General features: G+C 37.2%; 1 protein-coding gene across 7 annotated transcripts in view; it reads right to left on the minus strand.

The window, feature by feature from the left end:
- Positions 1–15,950, minus strand: part of PCGF5 (polycomb group ring finger 5) — a 118,551-nt gene that overhangs the window by 7,020 nt on the left and 95,581 nt on the right. For 6 of the 7 annotated variants that reach the window (XM_043476025.1, XM_043476020.1, XM_043476023.1 and 3 more), the window contains 3 exons: positions 13,548–13,646; positions 10,802–10,891; positions 3,714–3,773 (listed from right to left, as the gene is read on the minus strand). In XM_043476025.1, coding sequence (XP_043331960.1) covers positions 3,714–3,773; positions 10,802–10,891; positions 13,548–13,646 — 249 coding nt within the window. The remainder of the gene's footprint in view (positions 1–3,713; positions 3,774–10,801; positions 10,892–13,547; positions 13,647–15,950) is intronic. The other variant, XM_043476026.1, reaches the window with a different exon arrangement.

A 15,950-nucleotide genomic window follows, 5' to 3' on the forward strand; every position in this document is an offset into this window, starting at 1 on the left:
GAATCTTACTACCCTGACTTCTTCCCATCCTACCCAACTCATCCCACAGCTTGTCTCTCATTACAATAACCTCTCTAGCTTTGCTTTCCATTCCTGACTCTGTTAAATCTGTACACTTTCTGCAAATAAGTCAGTCACTCATTCAAAAATCCATTATCATGAGTAGAAGAATTCATCACCAATTCTACTAGGATGAAGGAAAAGAGGGAAGTAAAATGGCTTGGTCTTCATTGGTTGGAATTTTTTCGGTTTTTATTTGTATATATACAAATATTCCTTATTTATGGTATTTTTGCACGTACTTTTTAAAATGTGTGGGACATCTGCCATGTATTTTTCAGTATTAGTAATCAACTTGGTTTGTCTGGTTTTTTTTTTTTTTCCCTTTTGCATGTAAACACATTGAGAAAGTTCATCTTTTACTCTGAGATTAGTTATTTAGCTATGTTTTCTTCTTGATCTTTGATGGTCTCATTTTTAATGTGCACCATTTTAGCCATGAGAAACACATATAATGTGAGGTATGGACTGAATTCCCTGCCACCCCCCCATCACTAATAGTCTCAGAACAGTTAACTGAAAGCAAACCCTACAAGATCACATCCCACCCCAACATCTACACTCCAGGTGTCCTAATTCCCCAGTCAACTGCTGTCTCTGCTCCAGGCCCCCTGGCCACCTTGCAGCCCTCAAACCACCAGACACGACCTTGCTGCCTCTAGATCTCTGTCCATCCTCAGCCTGGAAAGCTCTACCCTAGAGAGACACACAGCTATTACTCCCCCTTCTTTTTGGTCAAAAATCGCCACCTCAAAGTGGTCTTCTCTTAGCTATCTCATCTAAAATATTCTATTTATCTACTTCAATTTTTCTTCTAACACAATAAAATTTATTCATTTGATTTTCATCTGTTACCATCATTAGAGTATAGGCTCCATGAGGGAAACAACTTTTTTTCACTTTTACTTCTTTGTTCCCAGGGCCTACAAGATTGCCCAGTGCATAATTAAGTGCTCAGTAAATATTTGTTAATGAAGCTTGGTACCTGCCATTAATTTGAAATACTCTTTATAGATTCATACATACTAGAGTGAGTTCCTGAGCTCTGCTTTTTATCCATGTGTCTGTTTAAGTTAGTACCCAATTTTAATTATTTCAGCTTTAAAAGACATTTTAGTATGTGGCTGTGAATATGCCCTGGGATTACTCACTTAAAAATGTGACTGACCAAAAGTGCCAAATTATATTTCCTGATGAACTTGAGAATGACTGACTTTGTCAAGTTAAACAAGAATCTGGTAAAAAAAAAGTGTTTGAAATTATATTAAACTTCATAATCATAGGAAGAACTGACCGCTATAATATTTAAATTTGTTCTGTATGATGTACTGTGATTATATATGAGGATGTCTTTAATCTTAGGGAACATATGCTGAAGTACTTTGTGGTCAACTGTCATGATATGTACAATTTAATTTCAAATGGCTCCATAAAGAAACAAGACATACATTTATTAAAAGATTAATAAGATAAGGAGAGGAAAAGAGGAAGAAAGGGAAAGAAGGGGCAAAAAATGTACCAAAATGTTAACTGATAAATCTAAAAGTTAAGGATATTTCTTTGTGTTATGTCAACTTCTTTGTCTTGAAAAATTTTCAAAATAAGCTTGTAGGAAAAATGTGAATCTTACCAAATGCCCTTTTCCTATCTATTGACATTTATTTTACTTAATATATATAATTGCTCCCCCCAGCTTTAAGCTATTCTTTAATGTCTGATAAAAATACTATTTGGTCTTGGTTTATTCTTCTTCTAGCATATTATTTTAGTACACTTAGTATATTATTTATCATCTTTGTTATGTTCAAAATGAGACTTGATACTTGTGTATTCTAATTGGAGGTTCTCTATCAGTTTTTGCCTTCATGATTATGTTACATCTGTAAAATGAATTTGGTAAAATTCCATCTTTTTCAATTACTTAAAATTAACAGTTTAGGATGGGAATGATCTATTCCCTGAAAATCTGAGAGAATGTGACCAAAGTAGTTTTATATTTAGGTAGCCTTTGAAGAAGTAATTCTTTAATATTGTTTTATGTCTTTCATAACTTAGTGATTTACATTTTCTTTCTTCTTGGGTGAATGTTCGTTCACTAGAATTTTTTCTACAAAATGATTTCACCAAATTTTCACAAAATTAAAAGATTTAATCATATAAAGCTATACATATAATATTTTCTTATAATAAACAGTGATAATTTTTTCCTTGAAATTTTCTAGTTGATTTTTGGCTAAAGATGCATCCTATTAATTACAAGTTTCAACTTTCTGACCGGACTATACTCCATAATGAAGTGCTGCAGAAAAAAAAGGAAACGTGTGTGGATTTTTGAAAACTTGGTCTTACTCTAGTTTCCTAAAACTTTAGATCAGAGTTTAAGAATACCTTTATTTCTCAGGAAACAAACAGACATCAGTACTGAGAATAAAAACAAAAAGCCACATTTGTACAAGTTATAACTAAAGGCCAGGAATACCACAATTCATCCCCAAATCAGCTGTGTAGTTAAAATCAGCTACAGTATCTACACACATTTCACCAGTTCAGTTAAATTATTCACTCGCCCCCCACCCTCATTACATAAGGATAAGGATGATTGCTTTTTTTTTCTCTAAATGATTTTCTCTTGGCCTTTATAGCTGCTAAATTTGCTTACTTTATTACTAAATACACATACACCCAGGACTTAACCAGTGTGTATTACGAAACACACATTTTAATGTGTGGGGATTTGCACTATCACAGAACTGACAATGAGACTGAAGGAAATTCTAGATAAATTGCTAATTTAACGCTTTTGATTTGAAATGGTTCTTTCAATACTTAACATATATTTATTTGTCCTAACCCTAAAATAGAAACATCAGAGGTAAACTTGCTAGTTAAGGTTGTATATAATTACAATTCTCCCTTCTTGGCTCCAAGAAAATAATGATGAAGACTAATTAAAAATCTATATTTTTAATAAATACTATGACTAAAACACGGATTAAGGGTGATCCTACATCATCTCTGTACTCAACAGTAACCTTTACTATATTACACACTTCATCTCTTCTGTTTTCCAAATTTTTAAGATGCAGTTTTATTAGATAAACTTTCCTCAGAGGTATGTTCACTTTCTCAGTGCATTACTAAATCTGCTCACTATCATTCTGTGCTAAGAGGTAACTCAAGTACAGTCCTTAGGGCAGGTCCAGTAAGCAAGCTCACTACTACATTTAGCTATTGCTGTTATTTAGCCTTTCCTAATCTGGCATTTTTTTCTTTCACTTGTGGGGGAATAAACAATGAAAAAAAAACAAAAAAACCACACACAAATAAGTGTTAAGTACAGAGCAGAGATTCAATATGGAGCAGAGATTTCTTACAGGCTGAAGCTGGTAGTTATTAAAACTGCAGGATGCATAAATAATGGCTTTAACATTTATAACTTAATTTTTAGTTTGGTAAAATTAGATAATTCAAGAGAACTAAAATAAGTGGAAACTTTGGGGACCTAAGTTGAAAAGATGAAGCTTTGTAGCTCACATAGGTCTGAGTTCCGCCAAGTGACGTGTCTTGGGACCTTGCATTTGGGGTGAAAGTGGTCACCTTTGCGGCGGGCAGGCGTCATTAGGGTCATATGTACAGTCGTGAGTGCCTCTTACCTGATACAAAGGGCCATCCTGAGGGCAGACGTGCGAAGCTGAGCAGTTCAGACACCGAAACTGCGGAGGAGATGAACTCATCAGATAAGAGGCATCCACAACTGGATACATATTTAAAATATTTTCATGTCAAACATGAGGCAACATGATTAATTTTAAGTAAACACTTTCCAAAATATGGCAGTTGTTTTTGGAAAAAGACTAATAACTTAAGTGACTGGTAAATTTTAACGTGAAATAATTTTAGTCTCTAAATATGAATTTTGTTAACATTCTGCAAATATTTACCAAAATGGTTACCTATCTTATCCATCTCTTCTTCAAATACTAAATTCATGAGAAAACCCTTGCCTTCTCAATCCAGGAGAGGCGCCTTCTCTCTTCCATCTTTTCCAGTGATTAATCTCTCCTAGATCTCTTCTTCAACCATTGTTTGAGAGTCTCAGAGCTCTGCAAGGGGGCAGGGAGCTTGTCTCAGCCTGTAGGGGACCCATTTTCTGCTTAAGATGAGGTCCTTTATGTTCCTCACATTAGACTCTTGGTCTCCGTAACTGTTTTAATAGCCTTTGACTGTGAGAGCCCTGAGTCCGATCTTATTCATATTTGCAATCTTAATAGCTAAGGGGCAGAACTGGCACACAGCAGCCACTCAGAAAAAGGGTCATGAGTGAACCAATGAATGAACATGTTTTTAAACTAGTGAATAGATTCAATTCTAAATCCACTGTCTTTTAACAGTTTGTGTGTGTGTGTTAGTCACTCAGTTGCGTCCGACTCTGCGACCCCATGGACTGTAGCTCATCAGGCTCCTCTGTCCATGGGATTTTCCAGGCAAGGATACTGGAGAGTGGGTTGCCATTTCCTCCTCCAGGGGATCTTCCTGACCCAGGGATTGAACCTGGGTCTCCTGCAATGCAGGCAGATGCTTTAACCATCTGAGCAACTAGCCATTCATATTTAAAAAGTCATTGCCAAATCTTGATTTTTCAATATTATGTTGAACACTTATTAAGCATAAATATTTGAACTATAATGGAACTATGAAATATAAAAACATACACTTTAACATTTTACATATATGAATTCAATATTGCATGACTCTTCAAAATGAAAACATAGATAGCAATATTTCCTCTAGAAGTTAGTCTCTGAATTTCTGGACAGGGTTCATCAACACTGTTAAGAGATGCCCTGCACTGCTCTCATTGACAACCTTCCTCCCCTCCTCTGGCCCATCGGGCTTTGCCTAACTATGCAACCAAGTCCCAGACAGCATTTAACAAAGAAGGAGTTGGGTGGAAAGGGGTAAGATTCACTAAGTGGTATTTTTTTCTTATTAATCTATTTGATATCAGTTAAGCTAGATGTTTGTTTTTCCTAAAATTGCTTGGTAATGCAAAGAAAGCACAGCAAGACAAACATGGTGGAATAACTTTAGGTAGGGACTGGCAGGGGTTGCTGGAAGCCATAAAAGCAACCAGGATTATCTGGGAATGGGGGAGTCCTGAGAGTAGGTACTCAACCTACCCAAGGAAAGGGAAGCAGGAAGAACATGAGTTCACGGGGAAAGCTGAGGCTGAAGAGACAGTACGAGTAAGCTCGCAGGCATGAGACCAAGTGTAGGAGTATAGAATTATAATAATAATGAAAGCAAACATATGTAAGTTATTAATAACACATTTATTATGTCAGGCACCCTGCTAAGTACCTTATTAAATAATATTTCATTAGTTCTTACTAAAATTTTTTTAAGATCGGTATTATTACTGCAAGTTTAAGGATCAAAAAACCGAGGCAAACTATGCAGCACAATACAACTGGGAGGAAATAATTGCAACAATCATAACGAAGATGAATATCCAGACACATAAGGAACTCCCAGAAGTCAGTAAGAAACACAAAAACTTCATAAGGGAAAAAAAAGCGGCAATGGATTTGGAAAGAAACTTTACACAAGAAACACAAAAGTGAAAATATGCAGTGCTGGTGAGGGTGTCAGAAAATGGGCACTCACACATTATTGGTATTATTATAAACTGTGAAAACCTTTTTAGAGAACAATTTATCAGTATCTATCAAAATTTAAAACATGCACATTCTGCTGTAAATCCACACCTGGAATTTAGCCAATGAATATGCTTCCACATGTGCAAAAAGATGTATGTACTGGAAAAGAGCATGTCTGTAATGTTAATTTGAAAAATGTCCACCAAATGAGTACTAATCAAATTATGCTATAGCTGTACAAATGGAATACTAACAATTTGTTACAAAGAATTAGTTTAAAATTTACTGATTCTCCACAAGGCATATCAACACATGAGAAAAATAAGTTGCAAAACAATATATATGATCCCATTTTATGTTCTAAAAAATGTGATGAAAACACTGCATGGATATTTTAAGCAGAATACATGTATTAGTATAGACGTGGAAACCACAGAGTAAACCAATGGTCATACATCATGTCTCCTAAAATCTTATTACTCAAGTGTTAGTTGCTCTCAGTTGTGTCTGACTCTGTGTGACGCTATGGACTGTAGCCCACCAGGCTCCTCTGTCCATGGTATTTTCCAGGCAAGAATACTGGAGTGGGTAGCCAGTCCCTTCTCCAGGGAATCTTCTGAACCTGGATCTCCCACATCGCAGGTAGATTTTTTTACTGTCTGAGCCACCAGGAAGTCCAAAAGATGTGTCAGAAATGGGACACACTTCTCAAAGGATGGTCCAAAGATGAGATGCACAGGCATCCCCTGGGAGCTTTCAGAAATGCAGAATTTTTGTCTTCACTCTAGAACTACTGAATCAGAATCTGTATTTTACCAAGATCCCCAGGTGTTTTGTGATTTGCACACAAGTTTGAGAAGCAACAGTTTTAAAAAAAGGTCCATTTTCTCCCACTAATAAGCAAAAGAGGAACACTGATCTTGAGGCACAAATATTGTTATGAACTGAAAAATTTCTAGGACTTAGCTAAGTCTGACCAGATAGGCAATTCCTAAAGATAAAAGTCTTTCAAAAATGCAACATGATGAAGACAAGGATCCAGAAAGAGCAGAGAGGACAGTAAACAGGCTGAGCCTGAAGTGGACCAGCCCCAGGATAAAGGTGGGGAGTGGCCCAGATGCTGAGTGGTACAGACAGAGATGTCCTGCTCTTGAGGAGTGGAGGCAAATCGACTGCCAGAGATTCTCCCAGGAGTCTAGCAAGAGGACATGAGGAAGAGGTGATGTGAATATGGGGTCACCTTGCCAAAGGCCCAGAAGGTCAGAGGCGGTGTCCAAAGTGAAACAGGAAGAAAACCACAGACTTTGCTCAGACAGGAGGGGAGTGTAGAGCTTTAGAGAGCACCCCACAGCACCAAACTGAACAAGACCGCAAACGCCAGCCCAGCCAGCCTGGAAGTTTAATGCTCTGCCAGTCAATCGCGTTCTCAAGCTCACCTAGATACATGGGGAAGATGAGCCAATACAACTAAGAAGATAATGATAAAGAGCTTTGACCTAACAAATACTGATAGACATCATACAGTAACAGAGAAGGCCCAACTAGTTTCCTTATAAGTTAACTGGAACTTTATTTAAATATATCCCAAAGAAAATGGACAGCTGAAGAGTTTTAGGTAGAGATGTCATGTGGTCAGATTTTTAGAAAAGCTATAATATGAAATGCTGGTGTAGGATAAGTCCTGCTCAGAAGGACAAAACAATGTCCAAAAACAAAAATGGATATCACATCTGCATGTGTACACATATGTCTAGATACATACGCAAAGACAATGCTGACATCTCGAAACAGGCGCAAATTGTGAATCATTCAATAAACTGTATTTCTGCCAAAAAAATTTCTTAGAATAAATCGAGAGTCTTAGCCTCACTGTAGGTTTGTGTGTAAATGGACAAATCCTGGGTAGATTAAAATGTTTAATAGAAAGAAGTACAAGAAGTGAAAGAACCATAAATTGGTCATTAGTTTAGGAAATAACACCAATCCCAGCCCAAGACAGAGCCAGTTAGCAATGCCAGAAGGTAGAGTAATTCGAGCTTTTCAGACAATCTTGGTGTCTTGCTGGCAGTTAAGGGCAGAGATGGGAAGCGACATGACTGCAATAAATATGCTGGAAGGGGCTTAATCAAGAAAAAATTGTTTTATTGCTAATTTGTACCTTCACCCCAACTGTCAGAATTTATTAATTATAATACCTCGTAATTAATTGGAACATGAGCAAAATTTAAAAACGAACAGAAAACGAATGGGAAACAGAACAAAATGACCTTTAGGCTGCATCGGCATAACTATTACCTTATAAAAGGCTTTCATTCAGTTTACTCTTCAAACAAACACTGAGTGTCTGTACGAGGCACCGCTTTAGGTGCTGGAGACTCAGAGTGAACAAATCATCACCCTGCCCTCAGACTACAGCTGACGTGGGAACAAACAAGAAACATACTAAGAGGCATGCTATGGAAAACTGGAGGCAAAGAAGGGATTAAGTGTCAGACTGGGACTGCTGAAAAGGTGATGCAGAAGCACAGTTCTCTGAGTGAAGGGGTGAAGGGAACAAGGGAGGCAGACACATGGGGACGCAAGGGCAAGCCTGGCACACTAGAGGAAACAGAACACCGAGGCCACTGGGGCCAGAGGGCAGGAGCAAAGGGCGAGATGAAGACAGGAAAACCTGGGTGGGGCCCGCCCTCTACAGGTCCTGGCAAGGGCTTCAGCTTGTATCTAAATGCCATTAGATGCTCCTGGAGAATTTAGAGCACGGACACATGTTCTAATTTGCTGCTTGCTAGGTGAAGAAGGAGAAGGCAATGGCACCCCACTCCAGTACTCTTGCCTGGAAAAATCCCGTGGACGGAGGAGCCTGCTAGGCTGCAGTCCATGGGGTCGCTGAGAGTCGGACACGACTGAGCGACTTCCCTTTCACTTTTCACTTTCCTGCATTGGAGAAGGCAATGGCAGCCCACTCCCGTGTTCTTGCCTGGAGAATCCCAGGGACGGGGGAGCCTGGTGGGCTGCCGTCTGTGGGGTCGCACAGAGTCGGACACTTCTGAAGTGACTCAGCAGCAGGTGAAGATGGGAGGAGGCACGGGTGGTAGCCAGAGGAGGCCTGGAGCCCAGGTAAGAGACTTCTGCAGAAACTCTGGAGGAGAGTGGTGGTGGCCTGGGCCAGAATGAGGACCTGATAAGATGCACCTGGGTTTTGATTATTGTATTTTGATGGCAGAGTTCAAAGAATTTGCTAAGGACGGAGAAACTAATCAGGACAGACTTCAGGGATTTTGATCTGAAAAACCAGAAAAATGAAAATCTTGCAGCTGCTGAGACTGTGAAGCTGAGGGAGAAATGGGTTTAGAGGAGAACAAACAAAAAACAGTTGTCATGTTAAAAAAAAAAATGAAACGGGCTACTTACTGCTGCGCCAAATGTCAAGGGTGGTTTTTATTTCTATTTGTTGATTTAGTTTTTAACCTGAATAAAAATCTTAAGATGCTAAAACCATTTTTTGGAAGAAATTTTTAATAAAATATGCCTTACACAAGCAGGGGGTTTAAACTATTCAGAAATGTGTAATCAGAAGCATACTTGTAGTAAAGACTGAATACACTTTATTAATGACAACTTCTGTGAACTAGCTCTTTTGAGCTCTGCCATTAGGATAACTGGCAGTGTGGGTGACCTTCGGGAAGGGACCTCGAGAAGGACAAGTGAGTGCCAGAAGAGGCCCTGCCATGGATGACTAGTCACATCTCTCTAACCTGAAGGCAAACCTATTTATAACGATGGTTTCAAGCACTAACACATACTGAAGTGTCCCATGATCAAAGAGAGCTAAAATTATACCAATATGGTATTACTATTATGTGTAGTATGACAATATTTAGGCCCCAGGAGGGCTGGTCAAGAGAGAATTGACTACCCTTGCAATCTACACTGGGTCCCTGGAACATTTTGGTTAGAAAGAATTAATGAGGGTGATATATATATATATATACACACACAACCATTTAAAAATATATAAAATGTCATAGAAAGGCAAGCATTAATTTACCAAATACAAAGACAATTAGGAAAAAAATAAAAAGGAGCCCTAGAGAGGTTTCATGAGTTCCTCAAGGCACACAACCAGTTGGTGGCAGGACTAGAATATAATTTATTCCTCCTGGTCATGAGAACTTAGCCTCACAAGGCAGGCATCATTATCCCCGTGGGATACAAACTGAAAAAAGTTCTACGTAAGAAGTTACATGTTTCATTTATTATTGTGTCATATCAAGACAGTTCTTCTGGGGAAAAAACAGTTCCACAAATGTTTACATTCAATATAGGTATATTTTTGAACCACTGTAATTGTGTGAGGCTACAGTTCTTAATTTTGTGTTTTTATAATTACTACTGTATTTCTTACTGCTACAAATTAGCCTTGCAATCCCTACCCCTTCAGATTTCCCTAGTGTCGACGTTACATATAACTCAGGTAAGATACACTGGAACGTTCAAATTAACCCCAATCAAAGATACAGTTCAAAATACCAACTCCTTTGGGGTTTTAAAATAAATGTTCTTAGGTTTCTTTTAATCATTTCTCTCATATTTCCTGGGGCCTCAGGCACAATAATCTAAATCTGGTAACAGAAACCTCTGCAAACTCACTTACCCTTCGGTCCAATCTTATATTTTCAATGTAAAGGAGGTACCTGAAAAAAAGAGTATCTAGATTCTACCCTACCTGTCCTCTCTAGCACAAACAAAAATATCTTAACCGTTAAACATACTAGTCAGGGCAGAACTTAGAAGTCTCCATATTTTATTGGGGTTTAAAAAAATTTAAGTACGATCTCGTCAACTCTAAGTAGAGTTCTGAACATACTCAGATCAGTGTTTTAAACTCACCTTAAACATAACAAAACCACATTTAACACAGACCTTGGTCTTATACTTGGGATCAGCTATCATGCAGTCACTGAGGAACCAGTTTCCTCTCTTTCCCTCATTTTTTTTTTAAAGTGTCTCAGTAACTGTTAAATTTCATTAACATAATGATAAACTAATTACACACATAGGTAAATATAAAAGCGATTTACGTTTTCGCCTCTTAGTCGCCATCGTGTCATGTAGATGAACTCCATAGTGTGATCCTTCCCCATAATTTCACCATTGCACAGCACATCCAACTTTAAAAAGAACAGTTACAGATCCATTAACATAAGTAACTCTCAATTCATAAGAGTTTTACACATTTTTTTCAAAGTTCAAATAAGGTTCAAATAGTTATATCAAAATAGAAGTAGTATCCATTATTTGAAAAGAACACTGGATCTTTCTATTAAAAGCACTGGCTTACCTCGTAGGTATTAACAATTCATACATAAGTAACATGAACCACTGTCTGTCTTGTCCCACACACCTCTACCTCAAGTTCAGCACATAATTTGGAAATGCAGTGTGAAGCTCCTTAGTCACTGTGCAGTCTCTGAGGTTTCAGACATGTTTCTGTGATTGCCTCTTACTGAATGAGAACAAGCTGGAAACCTCACGGTTCCTCCTGTCACATTTACCTTATGAATTCATCTCTCATTTGAAGGAGCCGCTTTCATTAGTTTGCATCTGCAGAGGGTAAACGAATGGCTGTGGATATGTGATCTGGGGGGCCTTCCAGGCGTTCAAGTTGACAGAACAGTAGGGACCAGACCACAGGCCTGAATCTCCCAGGGCTCTCCCTTTCTGCTTTGCTTGGTTTGTGACTTGTATAATATTGGGTTGGCTAAAAAAGTTCATTCAGGTTTTTCCGTAACATCTTACAGAAAAACCCAAAGGAACTTTTTAAGGGTTTTAAGTAATTCTTATGTGGCTAGACAGAGAACAGAGTTTTTGAACTTTATGTATAAAATGAGTGTAATTCCAATTGTACTAGATAGATGCTAAATTATATTGATTTTTTGATGACTTAATAGTGACATAAATGGACCCGCATAATGTTTTCCAGAAACTACTTTATTTTTACAAGAACAAAGCAGATAATGCTGGGAGGGATTGGGGGCAGGAGGAGAAGGGGATGACAGAGGATAAGGTGGCTGGATGGCATCACCGACTCGATGGACATGAGTTTGAGTAAACTCTGGGAGTTGGTGATGGACAGGGAGGTCTGGTGTGCTGTGATTCATGGGGTCACAGAGTCGGACACGACTGAGCGACTGAACTGAACTGAAAGAGAATTCCACTTTCTTTATCTTGATTGTAAAATGCATAAGCAAAGAGGTAAAGGGGTTTACTTAGGATGCAATTACAATCAGGTACACTGTTCCTATTATTGTCATTTAAAAACCAAACAAACCATCCTGCCCGAATAACCAATGCTGTTATAGAAGCTGCAGCTGTTAGGTATTTCATAAAATTACTGGCCTACTTACTTGTAGGGCAGCAAAATAAGGGGGGGGGGAAGAGTAAATATTAGTAAAATCATACAGAAAGTTCTTAGCATTGGGATAGAAAAAAAGCTGTCTGTGGAGTCAGTCTCTTCTCCTTCTATCCTTTTCTATAAAGAAATGTAGTAATAATGGCCAGCAACAGGACTGCAGGAGAGCAACAATTCTCTCAGTTCTAATAACTTCCTGAAAGTTAGAAAATAACTCAGTGAGTCACACCTGAAAGTAAGGAAATAAAACTGCAAGTGGTATTTTACAAGAAGAGAATAAAGAGCAAAACCAAATTATAAAGTTTCATTTTCTATTTCACTGTGGTTATAAGTCGTTTTTATCTTTTACTTTTTATCAAGTACATATGGGTTTGATTAATGTTCACAATTTTTTCCCCAATGTAAAAGCTGCTGTCTCTGGAAATTTTTTTTATATTTGTAGGGCCAAACATATAAGAATTAATCCTTAATCCATAAATTAGTCATTTGTAAGACATTTTAAAAATAAGTTCAGGTTCAGAGGTTTCCTCAAAATACAGACTTAAGATTTAAACACAGGCATTGCCAGGTATTATTTTATTTCTGCTATGATTGTTCATGTGAATACTATTGTACATAAGACTGAAAAAACTATGTTGCCTTTGATGCCTTTGTTTATATAGGAATCTAGCCTTGGTCTTAAAGGTTTTTTAGGTGCTACTAGTGGAACTCGGAAGGGAGGAAGAGGAAATTAATACAAGTTGTAAGACTGCCATTTGCGTGCGTGAGAAATGGTAGCCACGTTCCCTCATTATGTTCCAGCCATAGCCCTAGGATGATAAACATTCTTGAAACACTGCACACATTACAAGCTGTGCTGTGTTCACAACCTCAAGGCAACTCACCTCTCCTGTAAAGAAACTAGCATGCTACATTTATGTAGACACAGTATGCTGGTGTTACCTAGGGCTAAACAATATCACTTTTGCATACTGCAGAACTAAATGAATATCAATTACAAAATCCCTTTTCATAAAACAACAATGTTTTACATTCTGAAAAAAAAAGTCTACAAAGAATGTTAAAATGGATTGAAAAGGTCTCAGACTGAAAAAAAGAACATACCATAAAGCATGCAGGCATAAAAAAAAAAGTATCCATTTTAGCTGGGATATTTATTTCAAGAATACTTGATGGTAAATATCTCCTCTAATTATAAAATGTTAAATTTATAAGTATCATGTTTTAGTCAGGACATTAAATTCAAAAATACAGACTACACAAATAGAATATTACATCCCCAAATTAAATTTTTAACATGAAAATAACCAAAGTTTCCACAAAATTAAATGTATTCTTAATTTTTACTTTCTTTTGTTAGAATTCTCCTTCAGATTAGAATTATCAAAATAATCAAGTTTAGATTATTAACTTACCTCATAAGAACTTGGAAGTTTTAGTTTTAAACTTAGAAATTTTTTAATAGTTCCCACAGTTACACGTGTAGAACACCGAATGAATTTCTTCATTAAACCCTAAAGGAAATAATGATTATTAAGGAAAATATTTTACTATGCCTTGGTTTTCTCATTTCCTTAGCAGTACTAATCCACTCATTAAGCTTAAACATCAATAAAATATAAGAACCAATCTAGAATGACCATCACAAATGAGGCTGTAGACATGATAAACATGAACCAATTTGTGAAAGAAAATTATATCCCCAAATCTTGAGTTATCAATATTAAAACAAAAACAAAACCCAGCAATTGAATCATTTAAAGATATAAATTGTTACTTCTATTTGTGCTAGGAAATTAGGTCAACAATTTGGAAACGTTCCTTATTTCACAAAGTCAGAAAGTGGAACTATCCAGTCAAAATATATTCCTAGCAAAATATATTTCTAAGCAAAGACCAACAGAAACTAATCTATTTACAAATAACACCTGATCAATTCAGATGGTAAAGTATCCATTAAGAAGAAAACAGAAGTTAAAGTCACATCTAAATTAAAAGGCACTTGACCCATCTTGAATGAGAAGACTGACGTTCTAGATAGCGTGAAAACCAAAGTGCCAGACAACACACATGGACATCCTGTTGTCTGCTCACATCATCTCAGCCTCATCAAGGTTTCTAAACAGTTCTGAACAGCTTATGCAGACTTGTCAGCATGTTTCATAGGTCCTAATTAAGTCAGAGAATAATGTGAGGGTACTAGAAGACCCTTTAAGTGTATTTTCATCTGCAGGGAAGTCTAATGATAAAAGAACCTGTAGAAATGACCTGGTGTCACCACTCATAATCTTTTCAAAATTACTAGTAAGTATAGCGATCTCAGAAGAGTAAAGGTTTTAAAACTAGGCAAAAGCTTGTTTTTGGAATTTTTAATCCAATAAGGTCTGACATCAATTGCTAACAAAATTCAGCTTGGATTATTTAATATTTGATGTGTAAGTACTTTGGAAATAAAAATATAATTATGCATTCTCTCCATAGAAATGTTATACTTATATCAGATTTACTCCTTTCCTATATATGGGCTATACTTTGTGTCCATTTTATCTCACAATTTTTTGTTGAAAACTGAACATTTTACTGTGGTAACACTGGAAATCAAATTCCTGCCTGCTCCTCAGGGAATCCTCTTGTGGCTTTTCCTTGTTTCTCATTATCTAATGACTTTTTTAAATTAATTCTGCAAAGTCTGTATTCTTTACAGCATGTATGTGGCCACTGAAGTTTCTACCTATTGGTCAGCTAACAACTGAACAGAGATTTCCTTGGAACCAGTCAGTTTCCCAGTCTTTGCTGAAGAAGTCTGTGAGTTTTGGAGCCCACCTCTAACACTTAACCACGCTGTTGACAACTCTACCCTGGTCTTCACTTCTGGCTTGTGCAGAACCTCGATGTCAGCCGAGGGTGAGAGTTTAGGGCCTATTAATGTCTTTTCTCAGCATCTACACAATCCTGTGTATATATGTGTCCTTCTAGATTCCTATGAGTATTTTTGAGCTTCTCAAAGCTGCTATGTATTTCGATATCTGTAGACGTCTCATTCTCTAGTTTTTCCTTTTGAGCTTTCTGGTTAAGTCTACTTTTTGCCCCAAATGTTATTCATGCTTCAAGCAGTCATGCAGTTACAACAACATTTATTTGTATTTAGTTCCCTCCTCCTGCTCCTCCCTAGTCCATGGAGAAGGTTTTATCCACTAGGCAAGCTTCAAGTCAGGTCTAATATAGACAACCTTTTAAGTACAGTATTGTAGGATCCAGCAGACAAATTATAATTATTTGGCAATTAGGCTTTGAAAGAGATCTACCTCCCTTCTGTCCTTTTGGTGCTTGAGAAGCTGCAGTAGGATAGTGGGCTATGATTTTTACAAGGCTGTTTCAGAGCTGAGAGTAGAGGATGGGACTAAGGCAAGTTAAAATTATTCTTACCAAGAGTCAGCATTTTTTCTTGCTCCATGGGTTTCTGCAAGGGTTTTAGCCTTTGGTTAACTATCAGATTTATGAAAAAGTCGATTATGAAAACTTCTGCCAGCTTTTTCACTGATTTTATGCAGGAGCAAATTTTTGGAGCTCCTTATTCTAATAGTTTCACTGCGTTTTTGCTCCTGACTTCGACGTTTGAACTGCAGTAGGTATACCATATAAACAACACATTAACTACTCTACCACATTTGAGAATCTCATCCTACTACAGAGGAATGAGATGGTTGAGAAGGCTATGAAGGAACCTAGGAATAATTTTTATGCCTTTATGTAATATGTAATCCAGTCTCAAGGATAAGACACATACCAAAAAAGATAAAAGACAGTATTAGTACCTG

The sequence above is a fragment of the Cervus canadensis genome, chromosome 8 (genome assembly GCF_019320065.1).
Source record: "Cervus canadensis isolate Bull #8, Minnesota chromosome 8, ASM1932006v1, whole genome shotgun sequence".
Taxonomy (NCBI): Eukaryota; Metazoa; Chordata; class Mammalia; order Artiodactyla; family Cervidae; genus Cervus; species Cervus canadensis.